The sequence below is a fragment of the Myxine glutinosa genome, chromosome 7 (assembly GCF_964187855.1).
Source record: "Myxine glutinosa chromosome 7, kmMyxGlut1.1, whole genome shotgun sequence".
NCBI classification, from domain to species: Eukaryota; Metazoa; Chordata; class Myxini; order Myxiniformes; family Myxinidae; genus Myxine; species Myxine glutinosa.
Genome location: NC_136267.1, coordinates 2454561 through 2472461, shown reverse-complemented (window position 1 = coordinate 2472461; position 17901 = coordinate 2454561). Strand labels below are relative to the sequence as shown.

The following is a 17901-nucleotide window of genomic DNA, read 5'->3' as shown; positions in this document are numbered from 1 at the left end:
AACATTTAAGAGCAGGGAGATGTGTGGGAGGGAGAGGGCTTGGGGGGAGGAGGCGTGGGAACGGGGGGGGGGGGGGGGGTGGGAGAAGTATAAAACACAAGGACACCAAGGACTTCCAGGACAGAAGTTGGTATTTCAAAAAAGTGGAATTGGGGTGAAATTAGCGGGGATAGAAAAGATCAAGGTTTTGGATGGGGGAAGATAAGAGATGGTGGTGAACAGCTGTTTTAAAGACCTGGAGGATGGAGTGGGATTGAAGAGAGTGAGGGAGTTTGTTCCAGAGGCGGGAGAAAAGAGGAATGAAGGAGTGAAGGTGAGCAGAGAGTCTTGATTTTGGCAGTTTAACCATAAGAGGGTTGCAGGCAGATCTTGTGCGACCTGTAGGAATATTTGCTGGACAGAGTCCAGAGAGAGCTGGGGGGGGCAAGGCCAGAGAGGAGTCTGTAGAAGACGGAAAGACCACCAACCTGCCTGCGGTGAGTGAGTGAGAGGCCCTTGGAGTTAGCTTCATCGCGGGAGATTCCAATGATTCTGAATGCTTTGGTTTCAACAGCGTGAAGACGAGCTAGGTGTGAGGCAGGAGCACCAGCTCAGAGGGGAGAGCAGTATTCCATTGAGCTGCTGATGAAAGCCTTGTACGTGGTGAGGAGCTCAGGTGTGCCAAGGAAGGACTTCGCACGACGGAGGATGCCCAGTCGGCGACTGGCTTTGGAGGCCAGATTTGAAATGTGGTTTTCCCAGGAAAGATCATGGCAGATAGTGACACCCAAAAGCTTGAGTGACAGAACTTCTTGGAGAGGATTATTCAGAAAGTGGATGGGAGGGTTGTCCAGTCTGTCTTTTCGGAGAGACATCGTAAGAGTGTGAGATTTGTCAGGATTGAGACATGTTCCACTTGTTTGCCCAGTCTGTGATTTTGTCCAGGTCTGCAGAGAGTGAGGAGGCTGCAGACTGCCGATCTGAGGGATGAAGAATGGAGCGACAGAGAGTAGAGTCATCAGCAAAGTGATAGAGAGGATTTTCAAGAGAGTCAGAGAGATCATTGATGAAGACCAGAAAAAGCACAGGGCCCAGAACACTGCCTTGGGGAACTCCAGCCTGAACAGGAAGAGGAGATGAGAGAAACCCATTCAGGGCCACATGTTGACTACGACTAGAGAGGAAGTCCGTCAGCCATGCGTGGAGATTTCCATGGATACCAAAAGAGGAGAGTTTGGTAAGCAGAGCGGGGTGCCAGACCGTATCGAAGGCACGTGATATGTCAAGGGAGACTGCTCTAATTTCCTGTTTGGCATTGAGGACCTCCATCCATTGTTGAGAAAGCAGAAGCAGCATGTCCAGAGTAGAGTGACCAGGTCTGAAACCAAATTGATGATCAGAGATCAAGCCATTGGAGAAGAGGAAAGATTTCATATCTGAAGCAATGATGGATTCCATGACTTTGCTGATAATTGGGAGAAGGCTGATTGGTCTGTAGTTGCTGGGATCTGTTTTTGCACCTTTTTTGTGCAAAGCGGTGATGTTGGCAGGTTTCCAAGCAGATGGCAGATGACCTTGAGCAAAAGAGAGGGTGAAGAGAACAGAGAGAGGGAGTGAAAGAGCGGAAGAACAGGATTTTAGGACCCGTGGGCTGATGCCGTCAGGTCCAGTTGCAGAATCAGAGTCGAGGGTTGACAGAAACTTTTCCACCTTGTCAGGAGGAAAGGACACACAGTCCAGGAGCAGCTGGGTACACCTGGGTACGGTGGGTACAGAGAGGGATGGGTTTGGGACACAAGATTTAGAGGCAAACACAGAGTTGAGGCATTCAGCTTTTTCACGTGCGGAGTCAGCCGTGTGGCCGTTTGAGGTGAGGGAGGGGATGGAGGGGGAACGAACACCAGAAACAGATTTGACCAGACGCCACCAGGATTTGGAAGAGGGAGACAGATAAGAGAGTTCTGTCCTGAGAACGGAGAGATATTGTTTCCTGGCTCTCCTGAGGGTGGACACACACTTGTTTCGGGCTTTGTGAAAGGAAATTAGATTTCCTTCCGTTGGATTTGCTTTCCAGGAGACGAAAGCAAGTTGTTTCTGGGCAATAGCCTCACCACAAGATTCCGTGTACCATGGACGGGAGGAAGGGTATGACAACTGAAGATGAGATGGGATAAATCTGTGCATGAGAGAGAACAATTTACTTTGGAAGAATTCCCAGGATGAGTTGATGTCGGAGGCGGTAGAGATGGGAGACAATGACAATTGACCCATTACCTCCTCCTGTCGGCACACTGTCTATTTCTTTCCACAAACTTTACTAACCCGCAATTAATCCATGATGATAGACTTTATAAATCCGTTTTTATAACTGGTTAACTCAAAGTTTCAAACTGCACTTTATATTCATTGGTTGTTCCCTCATAACGGTCGTGATCAATCCTTGGACACGCTATGAATATCCCTTTACTAAACATTCATCCACGTGCCATTTGGGACAGGTGAGGAAATACTGCAGGTGTGTTGTATCCTTGTATTTTACGCCACAGCACCTTCGAACAAGCAACTATGACCTCTCACAATCGCTCCTGAAGTTTTGATCGCACCATCTATGTTGGAAATATAATTGTTTGTGTTTATAAAACCAACGTTCCCTGTCGAGACATTTGGTTTCACCACAAATGTGAAGCAGTTTATGAATACACCAAAGAATGAATTACCCTCTTTCCCTCCCTCCTTTTCCCCATCCTGTGTGCCGGCAGCGTGTCTGCCGCACAAATATGGGCTCCAGGAGCAGCAACTGCTTTCAAGCTGCTGCTGTCTGCGCGATTCTGTGCTGCTCTGCTTTCCAACATTTCAGACTGCGATGAAACGTTTAACTACTGGGAGCCGGTTTGTCCTATTTCGATTGATGTTCATTCTCCCCACATTTTTAAACAAACGGGATATTGTAATTGACTGTCTATCTGTCTGTCCATCACACTATCTCCTCCGAAATGGTGGTGCAAAAATTCACCAAATGTGATAGTTATGATCACCACACGGCAAGGTCATTGTTGTTGGCCCCGGACCCTGGGCCTATGAGGCGGGGTCTAAAGGTCAAATACAAAAAAAATGTAATTATGGGCACATTTTAAAATGAAACGTTGAATATGCAATCAAAATTGCGGGAAGCATGAAATATATATATAACAATTTTTGGGATTTGACTCCCAGTTCATGCCCCAGGGGTGGGGACTTAGGGTCACAGGGGTCATCACAAAAGATTTTTAACTCAAAAATTTAATATTGGGTCATTCATTGCTGGTGGAACTTTTTCCATCTTTCAACTTTCCTTGAGGTGGCAAGTGTGGAGGTTTGCGATGAGCGTCATCGACTTCGCTCTAATTGTTTTCTTGAACTTTTCATTATGTTTCGCTTATTGCACCAAATGGAAAATACCTTCAACTTGCACCATGTGTCTGAAAACAGCATTCTGTACATTGGTTTACCGCTCTTGTACCATTCATACACCAGAGTGCACCGCCATTGGTATAAAATTGGAGTTCTGCCTTTAAAAGCAACTTTTAATCTTATCAACGTTTTTATCTCAGGAAGGAGAAGCATATCTTTGGTCAACATCCCTCGTAATTTGTTCTTGATGGCCTTTTTGTGTGAATTTCCTCTGTGATTGTAGTTTAGACAGATTGCATGCAAAATACTCCGAGAGCACAGCTTCATCATACACATTCCCCACACTCGGTAGAGCGCATACCTCCGCCAGGCTGAACAGTTTACATTTTGTATCCCACTGATAGGCCGAATCTGGATCTGGACATGAACCAAAATCGAATCGGCTTGTTCTTGTCACCTACCCCACTCATCCACCAAGTTTTCTAATAACCATTCCACAAATTTTGAAGTACCATGCTTCATATCGTTTTTGGCCCCCACCTCTCAATGGTGAAGAATCACTAAATAAATTATTGAATCCAGATCTTCACCAAAATTCGAAATCAATTCGTCCTAGTCACACGCCCAGCATGTCCACCAAGTTAAGGAAGTGGATTGGGAGGATTTGTCAAACAATCCTTTGAGAGATAGTGAGAGTGTGAGATTTGTCAGGATTGAAAGACATATTCCGAGTGTTTGACCAGATTGTGATTTTGTCAAGGTCTAAGGAGAGGGCAGAGGCTGCTGACTGTCTGCCAGAAGGATGAGGGATGTCACGGCAGAGAGTGGAGTCGTCAGAAAAGAGATGAAGAGGATTTTTCAGAGAGATGGATTTTCTCGAGATTGATGATCTGAGATGAGGTTGGAGAAACGGAAGGATTTTATATCAATTGTGTGCGATGATGGATTCCATGACATTGCTGATGATTGGAGGTAAGATAAAGGGGATCAGTTTTTGCACCTTTTTATGTATTGCTGTGATGTTGGCTGATTTCCATGCAGATGGAAGATGGCCTAGGGTAAATGACAATTTGGAAAGGGCAGGGAGAGGAAGTGTAAGAGCAGCAGAGCAGGTTTTTATGACGCGTGAGTTCATGCCGTCCAGTCCAGTTGCAGCATCGTAGTTGAGGGTTACCAGAAATCTCTCCACCTTTGCAGGTGCAAGAGACGCAGAGTCCAGGAGCAGTTGGGTGCAACTGTGCAGGGTGGATACAGAGAATGAGGGGTTAGGACAAAAGATTTGGAAGCAAAAACCAAATTGAGGCATTCAGCCTTATCACGAGCAGAGTCAGCTGTGGTGCCGCTTGAAGTGAGGTGAGGTGAAGTGAGGTGAAGGGATGGAAGGGAAACATACTCCAGAGACAGACTTAACAAGGTGCCACAAGCTTTAAGAGGAGGGAGACAGTTTTGAAAGTTCAATCGTGAGGTTGGGCGGATATTGTTTTCTTGCTCTCCTGGGGATGGCCATGTATTTATTGGTGGCTTTGTGGAATGAGCTGAGATTGCCTTCTGTTGGGTTTGCTTTCCAGGAAGAGAAGGCATGTTGCTTCGGAGCAACCTCCTCCACAGGATTCAGTGTACCATGGGTGGGAAGAAGGTTAGGATGACTGAAAACGAGATGGGATGAGTCTGTGCATAAGAAAGAGCAGGTTTATGTGCTATAATTCCCAGACCGAGTTAACATCAGGGGCTGTACATATAGGAGACCAGTCCTGAAGAGAGATGGTACTTGCAGTCCGTGCCAATGTGCTTGAGTGAACTGCCAGACTCGCCGGCATTGAGGCAGCTCTCCGAGAATAGCCAGATAGATGTTGACTTTCACAACCACATGATGAGATGAACCAAATGGAGACATTTGTAGGGAAGTTTGTCATTACCAAGTCCATAAGGGAGGATTTGCCCTCGGGAGAAATCTGAGTTGGAAAGTTCATAGATACTCCTTTGGAGGTGTAATATCAGCACATGGGCAGTGAGAAATTCAGTTATTGATGTAAAGTGCAACTCTGCCTTTAGGGTTGTTGTTGCTGGCCTGAATTGAGAGATCATTTAGGTTAGAGCGGAGATCTCAGATGTTTGAGGTCCACACAGTTAGAGATAGGAGACGTTGAGAGGGTGCAGAATTGAGAAGGGGTGGGGGGAGGGGTTTGGATGAAGGGGGTGGGGGGTAGTCTCTACCGAGTGGGGGCGGGGGAGGGTGAGGTTCCAAATTCCCAACTTTGACAAACGGAGATAAAGATAATGGGATGGGAGATAATGTCGCTTGTTGAAGGCACATGCCAGGGGAGGGTTAGTCGACCAAGTGCCAAGGTGACAAACAGCTCTGAAAAATAATCCTCGGGAAGACAGAGGAAGAAGAAATGGACATGTATCGTGATGGAGAAGCACAACACGTGCAACATATCTGAGAAGATGGAAGAGTTTAAATGCATTTAGCAATGATTTTAAATGCTTTTAAAGGAAGAAGAAGCATTTATATTTAATGTAGATTTCGATTGGAGTAAAGATGGGGGGAGGGGAATGTACAACCAGAAACGGAAGGAAATTCTAGTGGAGATGAGAAACGTTACGGAGTGAAAAATAAAAATTGTTGTTGTTGTTGTTTGTTGGTTTTGATTTGTGGGTTATTTTCCGAAATAGCATCATAGAGTGGGTCCCGGTGTTCCGCCGTGCGTACGTATGTACATTAACAACAACAACAACACAACAGGCATTTTAAGGCCATTTTCCCTGCTAGAGCGGGGGTTAGCCTTGTGGGCCCCATGACAATCTTTTCCATTTTGCCCTATTTTCTGCATCTCTCCTTGTTAACCCCCTTACCCGCATTTCTTCTTCCACCACCTTTAGCCAAGTCTTTCTCGGTCTTCCCCGTCCTCTACTTCCTTCCACATTCATTTCCATCACTCTTCTCAACCAGTCACTTTCATCCTTCCTAAACACATGACCAAACCATCTCAAACTGTTTCTCTTCACAGCATCCATCACAGGCTCTATTCCCATCATCTTTCGCAATTCATCATTTGCCTTACTCTCTCTTGACGATACTCCGCACATCCATCGAACCATGCGCATTTCCACCCTTTCCAGCCTTCGTTGCTGCTCTATGTTCATTACCCATGTCTCGCTCCCATAAATCATAACACTTCTCACACATGCAGCATACACCTTTCCCTTCAGCTTCAACGACACTCCCCTCCTCGTCAGCACGCCTCTCAGTTCCCGAAACTTCTTCCATGCACATCTCACTCCAGCAACCGTCGCTGAGTCTGATCCAACTTCTCCATTCAGCATGTCTCCTAGGTAGCAAAATGTTTTCACACTTTCCAGCTTCACGCCGTCTCCAAGATCCAACTCAACATTTCCTCCATCTGCAGGTCCCTCTGTGCACACCTTACACTTGAATGTAGGTGCCACACTGGTTAATGACCCTCTCAGACCACTACATTTTTGATGAACCCACTCAGCACACATTGTACATTGAATGGAGTTCACTCCGACACCCTTCCTGCACACAGCGCATGGCCACTTCCCAGTTCCTTCCACCTCACCACATGCTTTACCACTTGCCATCACCTTTGTCTTTCCATTATTTACCTTCAGACCTTTTGTCTCCATACATTCATTCCACTTGTTCATCTTCTCCTTCAGTCCATCCATACTTTTCCGCAATCAACACCAGATCATCTGCATACAACAACTCCCACGCTAAACCCTCCTAAGCCTTTACATTCCGAGCCAGCACCTCCATCACAGCTACAAATAGTAGTGGACTTCGTACTGACCCCGATGCACTCCCACCTTCACCTAAAACTCACCACTGTTCCCGTCCTTCGTCCTTACAGCTGTGCGCGCTCTCTCGTACATTACCATCACTACTCTGATCAACCATTCCTCCACTCCTAACTTCCACAATGCCCAAGTCACTACTTCACGTGGAACCCTATTGAATGCTTTCTCCAGATCAACAAACCCAAGAAACAACTTCTTCCTCTTCTCCATGTACTTCTCCTGCAACTGCATTACAATAAAAAGCGCGTCTGTCGTTCCTCTTCCTGGCATAAATCCAAACTGAATTTTGTCGATCTTCACTTTCTTCCTTATCCTCCTCTCCAACACCCTTTCCAATACCTTCATTCCATGCTCCAATAACTTTATCACTCGATACGAGCTACAGTCCAAAGGGTCACCTTTCCCTTTGCATTGAGGCACGGGGGTACTCGGTTCCCAATCCACTGGAACGCGGCCTTCTTTCACCACCAGATTACAGATCTCTGTCATTCTCTTCACACCCCAACTTCCTGCTGCCTTCAACATATTTCCCACAACTCCCCTCGGCCCTCCCGCTTTTCTACTCTTCATGGCTTTTATCGCTTCCTCGCTTCCACTTATGTACATTAACGTTTGACTAAAACATCTTCCCCTCACAAACTACCTGCGATTATATTATAGACCAAATTTGGTACGATGCATCAGGGCAGCAAGGTCTCGGGTGGTTGTGCTCCCAATCTGGATGTGTCCCCGATAACTGATATTAAAGGGGATTTTGCCCCAAATATTGGTATTTCATTCAAATATCTTTTTTTCAGAAACTGCGAGACAGATCCATACCAAACTTGCCGTAAGGCATTGGGAGCATGCCCTTAAGTTGTGCCTTAAGACAACCTTAAGTTGTGCTCCGCATGGTCGTGTCTCCCTGGAAAGTGGATCTGGGCCCCTCCGAGAATCTCATTTTCACGAAAACATCTCTCCAACTACCTGAGCGATTATGGACCAAATTTGGTACAACCCATCAGAACAGCAAGGTCTCGTGGGATTGTGCTCCCCATCCGTATCGACCCATTTTGAGGAGGTGTAAGGGAGGTTTCCCCAAATATTGGTATTTCATTCTAAAATCATATTCTCAGAAACTGCCAGACAGATCAATACCAAACTGGGCATGCAGCATCGTAACCATGCCCGAACCTCAAGTTGTGCTCCTCATGGTCATATCTCCCTGGAAAGTGGGTACCGGGCCCCTCCCAGAATCCGTCGTTTCAACTTGATCGGAGCAACAGTGTTGACGCTGCAGCTTCCACAAAATTCGGTGGAAATAATAATAATAATAATAAGAAGTCCAATAACCATAGGAGACTCTCTTACAGACTTGGTCCCCTAAATAACAATAGGAGACCCAGTCTCTTGTAGACTTGGTCCCCTAAATATTGCACGGGATACAACAGCAACACCTATATGAGACACAACGACATAAAAACACGACGAATCCGGTTCAGAAAAACTTTTGTGAGGTGGAAACGAGAACTCAGATTTTCAGCAGCGTGTGTAGAAAAACCCCGAACTGGTTGGTAGAATGAGTTCTGTTATGAAGAATCTCCCAAAACAGCGACTCGGCTACAGAGCGTTTATGCTTTAATGAGTAAATTTTATCAAGACTGCCTTATCAAGGTGTAAAATGAAAAACTTGATTGTGTTCAGATCAATTATTCCTTGGTTTCAGGTACTTACCTTTTTTGTTTCATTTTAAGCAATTTAAAGGCACCCCCTCCTCTTCCCCCATCCCCCCCCCCCCCCCCCCCCCACTTCATACACAAGTGGCATGGTATGTTACCTTATTGACCCCTAGGGTAAATAAGCCTATGGTGCTGTGCCTCATTGATTCCTGGCTCTTACTCCCAGTTTACCCTCTTCCCTCTTCCATAGCATAGCAAAGCAAACATTATCATGTTCCTCAAAGCCATGATGAACGATTTTCACAGTTGGAAACCCTGAACATGTGTGTCATGCAAAGCCCCCTGTGTATACAAATGCCGTCGATGCCATGGTCGACCATGCTCCTTTCATCATTGATCTTAATTTGTTTTTTGTTTTGTTTGATTGTGCTATTTTATCCCCATCCTCAGGTTCACTACCTACTCTATGGTCAGGGATTTCAGACTTGGGAATACTCTCCAGCATATGCGCTGCGCTCCTACGCCTACCTGTGGCTGCTAGCACTGCCAGGCTGGCTACACGCTCACGTCCTGGGGGCTAATAAGGTGCCGTACCGCTGTTTTATAAAAGTAACTGAAGACCCACATTGGCTTTCTATAGCTTGGTTATGGCATTTACAGCTTCATGGTGTGACACGTTCAGGAGAAGGCAAAGTACACGAGTATGTGACTCGAGAAAAACGAGCACCTTCCACACAATGCGTGAATTTGGCCCGTTTTGTTCAATATTTTTGTTGTTGTTGTTTGCAAAGTGCCACGTAGGAGCCATAGTAGGGAGGCAACATTGCGAACGAGCACGACCGGCTCCTGAATTTCTTCTGGTTCATATGGCTCACCTGGAGCATTTTTTTTTCTTTGCAGAAGTGAGGCTCATGGGAGAGCAAGGTCGAACTGACAGTGAGACAAACATCAAGGAAATGAACGAACAGGAAAAGAGGAGAGGGAGGAAGGGAGGAAACGCTCACACTATCAAGTAAAATTGTTGGGTTAGGAAAGGTTAATGGGGGTAACAAAGGTCATAGGTAAGAATTGGGGATGATGAAAGATGGTAGTGTAGCTTTCTTTAAACATTGGAGGGAAGAGTGAGAATGAACAGCCTCTGGAAGGCAATTCCATAGATGGGAGAAGCATGGAGTAAAATAGCGACACTATACAATCGTCTGGATTTTGAAAGATTAACCAGGAGGAGGTTGCCGGAGGAATACATGCATATTGGAGGAGGAAACCACAGACCTGCCTGCGATGTGAAAGCAATAATGCTTGTGCTTCTGCCTCATCATTAGACATTCCAACAATTTTTAGAGCTTCAGACACCAGCACTGAAAGTTGAACTCTGAGCTTCTCAAAAGTTACCAAATTGGAACATGAAATGTAAGGTCAATGAATCAGCAACAGTTTGGTGTAATAAAGAGAGAGATGGAGAGGCCAATAATTGAAATTGTGTCATAAAGAGAGTGGGCCGTTGCCTTGTGTTGTGTTGCACATGGGCCGTTGCCTTGTGTTGTGTTGCACGTGGGCCGTTGCCTTGTGTTGTGTTGCACATGGGCCGTTGCCTTGTGTTGTGTTGCACGTGGGCCGTTGCCTTGTGTTGTGCTGCACGTGGGCCGTTGCCTTTTGTTGTGTTGCACGTGGGCCGCTGCCTTGTGTTGTGTTGCACGTGGGCCGTTGCCTTGTGTTGTGTTGCACGTGGGCCGGTGCACGTGGGCTTTTGCCTTGTGTTGTGTTGCACGTGGGCCGTTGCCTTGTGTTGTGTTGCACGTGGGCCGTTGCCTTGTGTTGTGTTGCCCGTGGACCGTTGCCTTGTGTTGTGTTGCACGTCGGCCGTTACCTTGCATTGTGCTGCACGTGGGTCGTTGCCTTGCATTGTGCTGTATGTGGGCCGTTGCCTGTGTTGCATGTGTGGCGCACCTTGCTTTGCATGCGGGGCATTACGTTGTTAGTTTTGCTTTGCGTTTCCTCCGTGTTGGCCTTGTGTTGAGTGTTGTCTTGTTTTCGGTATTGCGTTGCCTTACTTGTGGGGCGTTGCTTGTGAAATACACGTCATACTGTCATACCAAGCTTTTTTTCATTTCCATTGTAATTCATGCACAGGTATGGTTGGTGGCGTAGCAGTTTCCCTTTCTGTGTATTCTCAATTGCAGAATTGCCCATTGATTGCATTCTTCCTTATCTCCCGATTGCTTTCACAAGTGAACAATATTTCCCTTTTTTCTGACAGATCTTGGTTTTCTACTTCATGCGGTGTTTGCTGGCATTTGGCAGCTGTTTGTGTGAGCTTTACTTCTACAGGTATGTAATATATTCATTGCTTTGCAAGTATAGTGCAGCTATATCCTTCATGAATGTAATTGCGTAAGCGTAATGTAATGAATTGTGATTCAGAACTGCATTGCATTTGTCGTAGTTCGACGACGTCTCCCTCTCCCAGTGTCTCTATCTAAAACTATCAACCCTTTTGATCCTATTTTAATGTCCACATCTCTGTAATCAAGTCCTCAATGGCTCTAAGTGTTTCACTAAGCCTCAATGTGGGTGCTTGTGTTGGTGGAAGAACGGCATATAGACACCTTTGTACTCCGTAGACCCTTTGAACCTTTACGTCCTTTTAAGACCCTTTCAACACTTGGACCTCTTTGACCCTTCAGACCACTTTAGATCACTTTAGACCCTTTGACCTCGTAGACGATTTAGACCACTTTAGACGCCCAGGGTCTAAAAGGGTTTTCCTGGTCCTTTCTTTCACTGGACGAAAACTAATGGAATGTTTTTCATCAATTCAGCACCCGCTCATCCTACATTGTTTTCACTGCGCAAAAATAATCGTGTTATCAGGCCTTTTAGCCCCCATACCTCCATAATTTTCCATCGAATAAAACTGAAAATCAACTGTAGACTATGCAGCTCCTGTGGATGCAGGAATCTCCAAATCTTGTCGTGCCTCAAAGTCCCAATCAACAACAACAACAACATGCATTTTAAGGCCATTTTCCCTGCAAGAGTGGGGGTTAGCCTTGCGGTCCCCATGACAATCTTCTCCATTTTGCCCTATTTTCTGCATCTCTCCTTGTTAACCCCCTTGCCCGCATGTCTTCTTCCACCGTCTTTAGCCAAGTCTTTCTCGGTCTTCCCCGTCCTCTACTTACTTCTACATTCATTTCCATCACTCTTCTCAACCAGTCACTTTCATCCTTCCTCAACACATGACCAAACCATCTCAACCTGTTCCTCTTAACAGCATCAATCACAGGCTCTATTCCCATCATCTTTCGCAATTCATCATTTGTCTTCCTCTCTCAGCGACACTCCGCACATCCACCAAACCATTCGCATTTCCACCCTTTCCAGCCTTCGTTGCTGCTCTACATTCATGACCCATGTCTCGCTCCCATAAATCATAACACTTCTCACACATGCAGCATACACCTTTCCCTTCAGCTTCAACGACACTCCCCTCCTCATCAGCACGCAACTCAGTTCCCGAAACTTCTTCCATGCACATCTCACTCGAGCAACCGTTGCCGAGTCTGATCCACCTTCTCCATTCAGCATGTCTCCGAGATAGCAAAATGTTTTCACACCTTCCAGCTTCACGCCGTCTCCAAGATCCAACTCAACATTTCCTCCATCTGCAGCTCCCTCTGTGCACACCTTATATTTGAATGTAGCTGCCACACTGGTTAATGACCCTCTCAGACCACTACATTTTTGATGAACCCACTCAGCGCACATTGTACATTGAATGGAGTTCACTCCGACACCCTTCCTGCACACAGCACATGGCCACTTCCCAGTTCTTTCCACCTCACCACATGCTTTACCACTTGCCATCACCTTCGTCTTTCCTATATTCACATTCAGACCTTTTGTCTCCATACTTTCCTTCCACTTGTTCATCTTTTCCTTCAGTCCATCCATACTTTCCACATTCAACACCAGATCATCTGCATACAACAACTCCCATGGTAAACCCTCCTTTATGGTCTGAGCCAGCACCTCCATCACAGCTACAAATAGTAGTGGACTTAGTACCGACCCCTGATGCACTCCCACCTTCACCTCAAACTCACCACTGTTCCCGTCCTTCGTCCTTACAGCTGTGCGCGCTCTTTTGTACATTGCCATCACAACTCTGATCAACCATTCCTCCACTTCTAACTTCCTCAATGCCCATGTCAATACTTTGCGTGGAACCCTATCGAATGCTTTCTCCAGATCAACAAACCCAAGAAACAACCTCTTCCTCTTCTCCATGTACTTCTCCTGCAACTGCCTCACAATAAAGAGCGCGTCTGTCTTTCCTCTTCCTGGCATAAATCCAAACTGCATTTCGTCGATCTTCACCTTCTTCCTTATCCTCCTCTCCAACACCCTTTCCAATACCTTCATTCCATGCTCCAATAACTTTATCGCTCAGTACGAGCCACACTCCAGAGGGTCACCTTTCCCCTTGTACAGAGGGACAAGGGTACTCAGTTCCCAATCCACTGGAATGTGGCCTTCTTTCACCACCAGATTACAGATCTCTGTCATTCTCTTCACACCCCAACTTCCTGCTGCCTTCAACATATCTCCCACAACTCCCGTCGGCCCTCCTGCTTTTCTACTCTTCATTGCTTTTATCGCTTCCTCAACTTCCTTCTCAGTTATCTTCTCTGCCGGTCCTAAAACTGGGTTACTCTCTATGTTGCCATCCCATTCATTCTCTGTATTCAACAGCATTTCCATATATCTTTTCCATCTTCCTTTAATTCCATCTGGGTCCACAACGATTTGTCCCACTTCATCCTTCAAGCAACTCACCCCATCACATCACACCTCTCTTTCGCTATCTGCTTTGCAATCCTGAATACCGCTCTCTGACCCTCTTCCGAATCCAAGGGTTCTCCAAACATTTTCCTACATGTCTCCTGCGCCTTTGCTGCCTCTTTCTTTGCAGCCTTCTTGGCTGCCTTATAACTTTCATGCTCTGCTTTTTCTTCTCCCGTACCCTTCGCCTTCTGCCACTCCTTGAACTTCTTCCTCTTCTCGTCAATCCTCTTTCCAACTTCATCATCCCACCACCATGTTTCCGAGTGCCTCGGTGATCCATTTGTCCATCCACATACCTCACCAACAGCTCCCAACAGACTATCTTTCATTGACATCCAACCCTTTTCAAGCTCAACCACATCATCCTCGACCCGACTCAGCCTCTGTTTTAATGCCTCCCTTACTGTCACCTCTTTCAACCTCCGCACCTTCATTCTCGGTTGGTACTTCACCCGCCGAGCTCTCCTCGCACCTTTCACCCTTATGTCGCAGACAACCAAGTGGTGCTGTGAAACAGCCTCCTCCCCCGGGATCACCTTTGTGTCCCGGAGGTGCCCCCTATCTCGCCTACGCACCATCAGGTAGTCAGCAGTTGTCGTCGACCCACCTGACGTGTATGTAACAAGCTTATTATCCCCTTTCTGGAACCGAGTATTACAAATCGACAAATCGGCTCCATCAGCAAACTCCAAAATCCTTTCACCTTCTCCATTTCTCACACCATATCCGTAACCCCCATGAACTCTCTCAAAACCGTCCATACTCCTTCCCACATGTCCATTTAGGTCTCCTCCTACCACAACAACTTCCTCATCTTTCACGTTTTCCATCAGCTTCTCTATCGCACACCAGAACTTGTCCTTCTCTTCATCGCTCCGACCAACCTGCGTAGCATATCCCGAGATGATGTTCACCAAGAGCTTTCCAATCATCATTTTCACCATCATCAACCTATCACTCACTCTGGTCACACTCACCACACTGTCTACAAACTCCTCAGAAAACGGGACACCAACACCATTCACGCCCTCCAGGCACCCTTGCCACACACTTGTATTTCTGTCCATGCCTACCCTTCACCATTCTCACACCACTTCCCTTCCATCTCGTCTCTTCCACCCAACATATGTCCACTCTTCTTCTGACCAATACTTCCACCACCTCTCCTGATCTCCCTGTCATTGTCCCTACATTCCATGTCCCAAACCTCAGAAACCGATCTCCACTTCGGGCTGTACCCTGCCCATATGTAGTAGTAATTGTCATGGTTCTTTTTTTTGAGGCAGTGTTTTTATGGCCGGATTCCCTTCCTGACGCCAACCCTCTTAGTCGCCTCTTACGACACGCAGGGATACGGTGTGCCTATTCTAACCAGGGTACACACCGTACACACCGGTCCAAGTCAATTCATGTAAAACTAAAAGCACAAGGATGGCCGAGTCGTGCTCCCAAATACATTACACATACAAGCTCCTCCACAAGCTTGAGATCACCATTGATAACAAAGAAAAGGTTCGTTTACACTGCACGTAAAGAAGCTAAGATGGCCAGGCGTACAGAATGTAAACGCAACACCTTCGAAGGTGATTATGCACGAAAGAAAATGCTTGATGCTTGATGAAATGAAAATGATAATGCTTGATGAAAATGCTTGGTGCACGAAAAAAAAACGATCAATAAACTATATTCCCAAATGGAGCACTCCCAAACATACCCAAATACAGACAAAGGGAAATCCAACTGAAAAACAGAGGTGTGATTTAGTGGGCACTTAGTCTTAGATCGGCTGGTGTATCTCGTCAGGAATCGTCGAAGATCGTCCAAGGCCCTGGCGTATTTGCGTATGAAACACACTCCTTGGCGCGAAGTAGGCCTTCCGCGTGAAGCGAACGGCCTTGGCGTGCAGCTCGCTCTTCCCAGCCGTGCTTGTCCTCACGATGTCTGCACGGAAACCACAGCTCTCCGTCCACAGTTCCCCTCCTCACGACCGACCCCAGCAAGACGTTAGAAGACGACCGCTCCTGATGAAGCCGGGACTCGAACTCGCACGACGTGAGAATGTCTTGCCTGATCGATGTACCTCCAAATTGGCTGGTGTATCTCGTCAGAGATCGTCTGAGGCCTTGGCGGGAAAATGTGTTCGTTGGCGCGAACTAGGCCTCGCTGCGTGTCCGCTCCACGCACAGCTTAAAGAAGGTCCGCAGGACGAACCGCCGCTTCGAAGTCAGCATGAACGACGATCTCTAAACTTTGATGCCGTGGAGAGCTCGAAAGTACGATTCCTCGCTCGAAGGACCGGAAGCCGGATGACCTCTCCAAAAGGAGTAAGGTATTTCGTAAAGGGGAGTGCAACTTATATTTGTCTTCAACTTGATTGCTTAGACTGGCAGGATAGTGTAGATTCAAAGTCCCAATCCCGAAGCGGTTTTTTTACCTCCTCTGCAGACACACACCTGGAGGGCCTGGATTTCTTGCATCTGTTCTTGAATTAGTTCTCTTCTGGATGTCATTGTCATGTCATGGAAAAACTTGCTGAATCCCATTATCTTTCCCACTCTTCAAATTGGACTCCCAATGTTGCCCATGCTTCACATTGGAGTCCTAATATTGTCCACTCTTAAAAAAAAAAGAAGGGAAAGTGGCTGCGCACATGTCACACTGCGGGTCCCGCACACAGACTTGAGAAAATGCTGTCCACATCTCACACAATGCCGTGTACATGCCACATAGACCCAGGAAAGTGATTTGGCATTATTTTGCAAATGCTACATAGCAGCTTCTTTTCTGCTAATAGTTGGCTATAGTAGTTGTCGTAGCTGTTCCCAGCATCCCGACTGTTCCAATGGTCCCTACAGTTCCCGTCGTCCTGACCGTCCCGACTGCAGTTCCCGTCCAGACTGCATTCGCTGTTCCAGCAGCCGCAGTCCATTCATCATTTTTGAGTTTATTGTTTTGGAGACTCATCGGGTATCTGGAATATATCAAGGCGTTCTGATGGAAATGCTTTCCGGTATACAGCCTGAAGGACTACCGGAAGGGCCTTGCAGCTATCAAGAAAGCTTGCTGCAGCCACCAAGGTCTCTGAAGATGTTGCCCGAATTTGGCTCAAAAAAAAAAACAACCCATATGGCACATATATCCTCCAGACCCTGGCCATATCCCATGATCAAAGTTTGACGTCTCTGTGCCCAGCGAAGTCTGCCAGGCTGACATTCTCTTTCTGCCGCATGACCAGCTGCCTTCCAGACGCAAAGTCTTCAAACACACCTTGACTGTGGTCGATGTGGCTAGCCCCTACAAAGAGGCTGAGCCTCTGACCGCAAATAAATCCACTGAGTTGGCTGGTGCCCCATTGTGCATCTACAAGTGTGGGCCGCATCCACAAGTGAGAAGGTTATTGGGAGTTAGCAAAGAGAATTATGTGTTATGCTTTATGACCCCCGCCTCCCCCCCCCCCCCCCCCCCCCCACCACACACACACACACACATAGACAGGCAGCTCTCGACTCACGAATGGGTTACATTCCTGAACGTTTGTATGTTTAATCGGTAATAACTAGGTAATTGCCTTCTTCGCCTTCCCCCCGCCCCCTCCTCCCTGTACATCGAAGCTCATTAAAGAACTGAAACATAGAATAGATATGGACGAAAATGAAAAGACCAGCAGCAAGAGGAAGAATAAAACCAAGGGTTGGGAAGGGTGAGAAAATAAAGTGTAGGGTGACATGGAGAAAATAGGGATGTGGACCAAGATTCAAACCCAAGCTAGACAGCCTAAAGCCAAGTGTGTGGCCATTCCCCTTAGACTATGGGTGGAGGCCTGTCAGAGGACATTTACTGACGATATAACTGATGAGGGAACTCCTACGTGCTATGGATGTGCATTCACCTGGGGCAGGCTCCATCACCACCACAATACATACATTTAATTATTTTTGTACCTGCGAGGAAAGTATGAAATTGTGTAAAAATGCTCTAAAATGTGAAGTCTAAGGTATGGGGGTTACCCTTGCATGCTGGGTGATGAATTGATTTGCACCATTTGATCTCTCCACAACGTCTCCAAAAGAGTACATCTGTGTTGTGCAGAGCTGTGATTGTTGCATCTGTGTTGTGGACACCTGTGATTGTTGCATCTGTGTTGTGCAGAGCTGTGATTGTTGCATCTGTGTTGTGCAGAGCTGTGATTGTTGCATCTGTG

The 17901-nt window shown here is 46.7% G+C and overlaps 1 protein-coding gene across 2 annotated transcripts in view; it reads left to right on the top strand.

Annotated features, from left to right (window-relative positions):
- The window catches only part of ALG9 (ALG9 alpha-1,2-mannosyltransferase), a 62300-nt gene that overhangs the window by 13845 nt on the left and 30554 nt on the right, over positions 1-17901 (top strand). For both annotated transcript variants that reach the window (XR_013624002.1, XM_068121720.2), the window contains exons 2-4: positions 2739-2868; positions 9303-9437; positions 11110-11180. Coding sequence is in view for 1 of the 2 variants with exons in the window: in XM_068121720.2 (XP_067977821.2) it covers positions 2739-2868; positions 9303-9437; positions 11110-11180 (336 nt within the window). In the remaining variant the exon portion in view is untranslated. The remainder of the gene's footprint in view (positions 1-2738; positions 2869-9302; positions 9438-11109; positions 11181-17901) is intronic.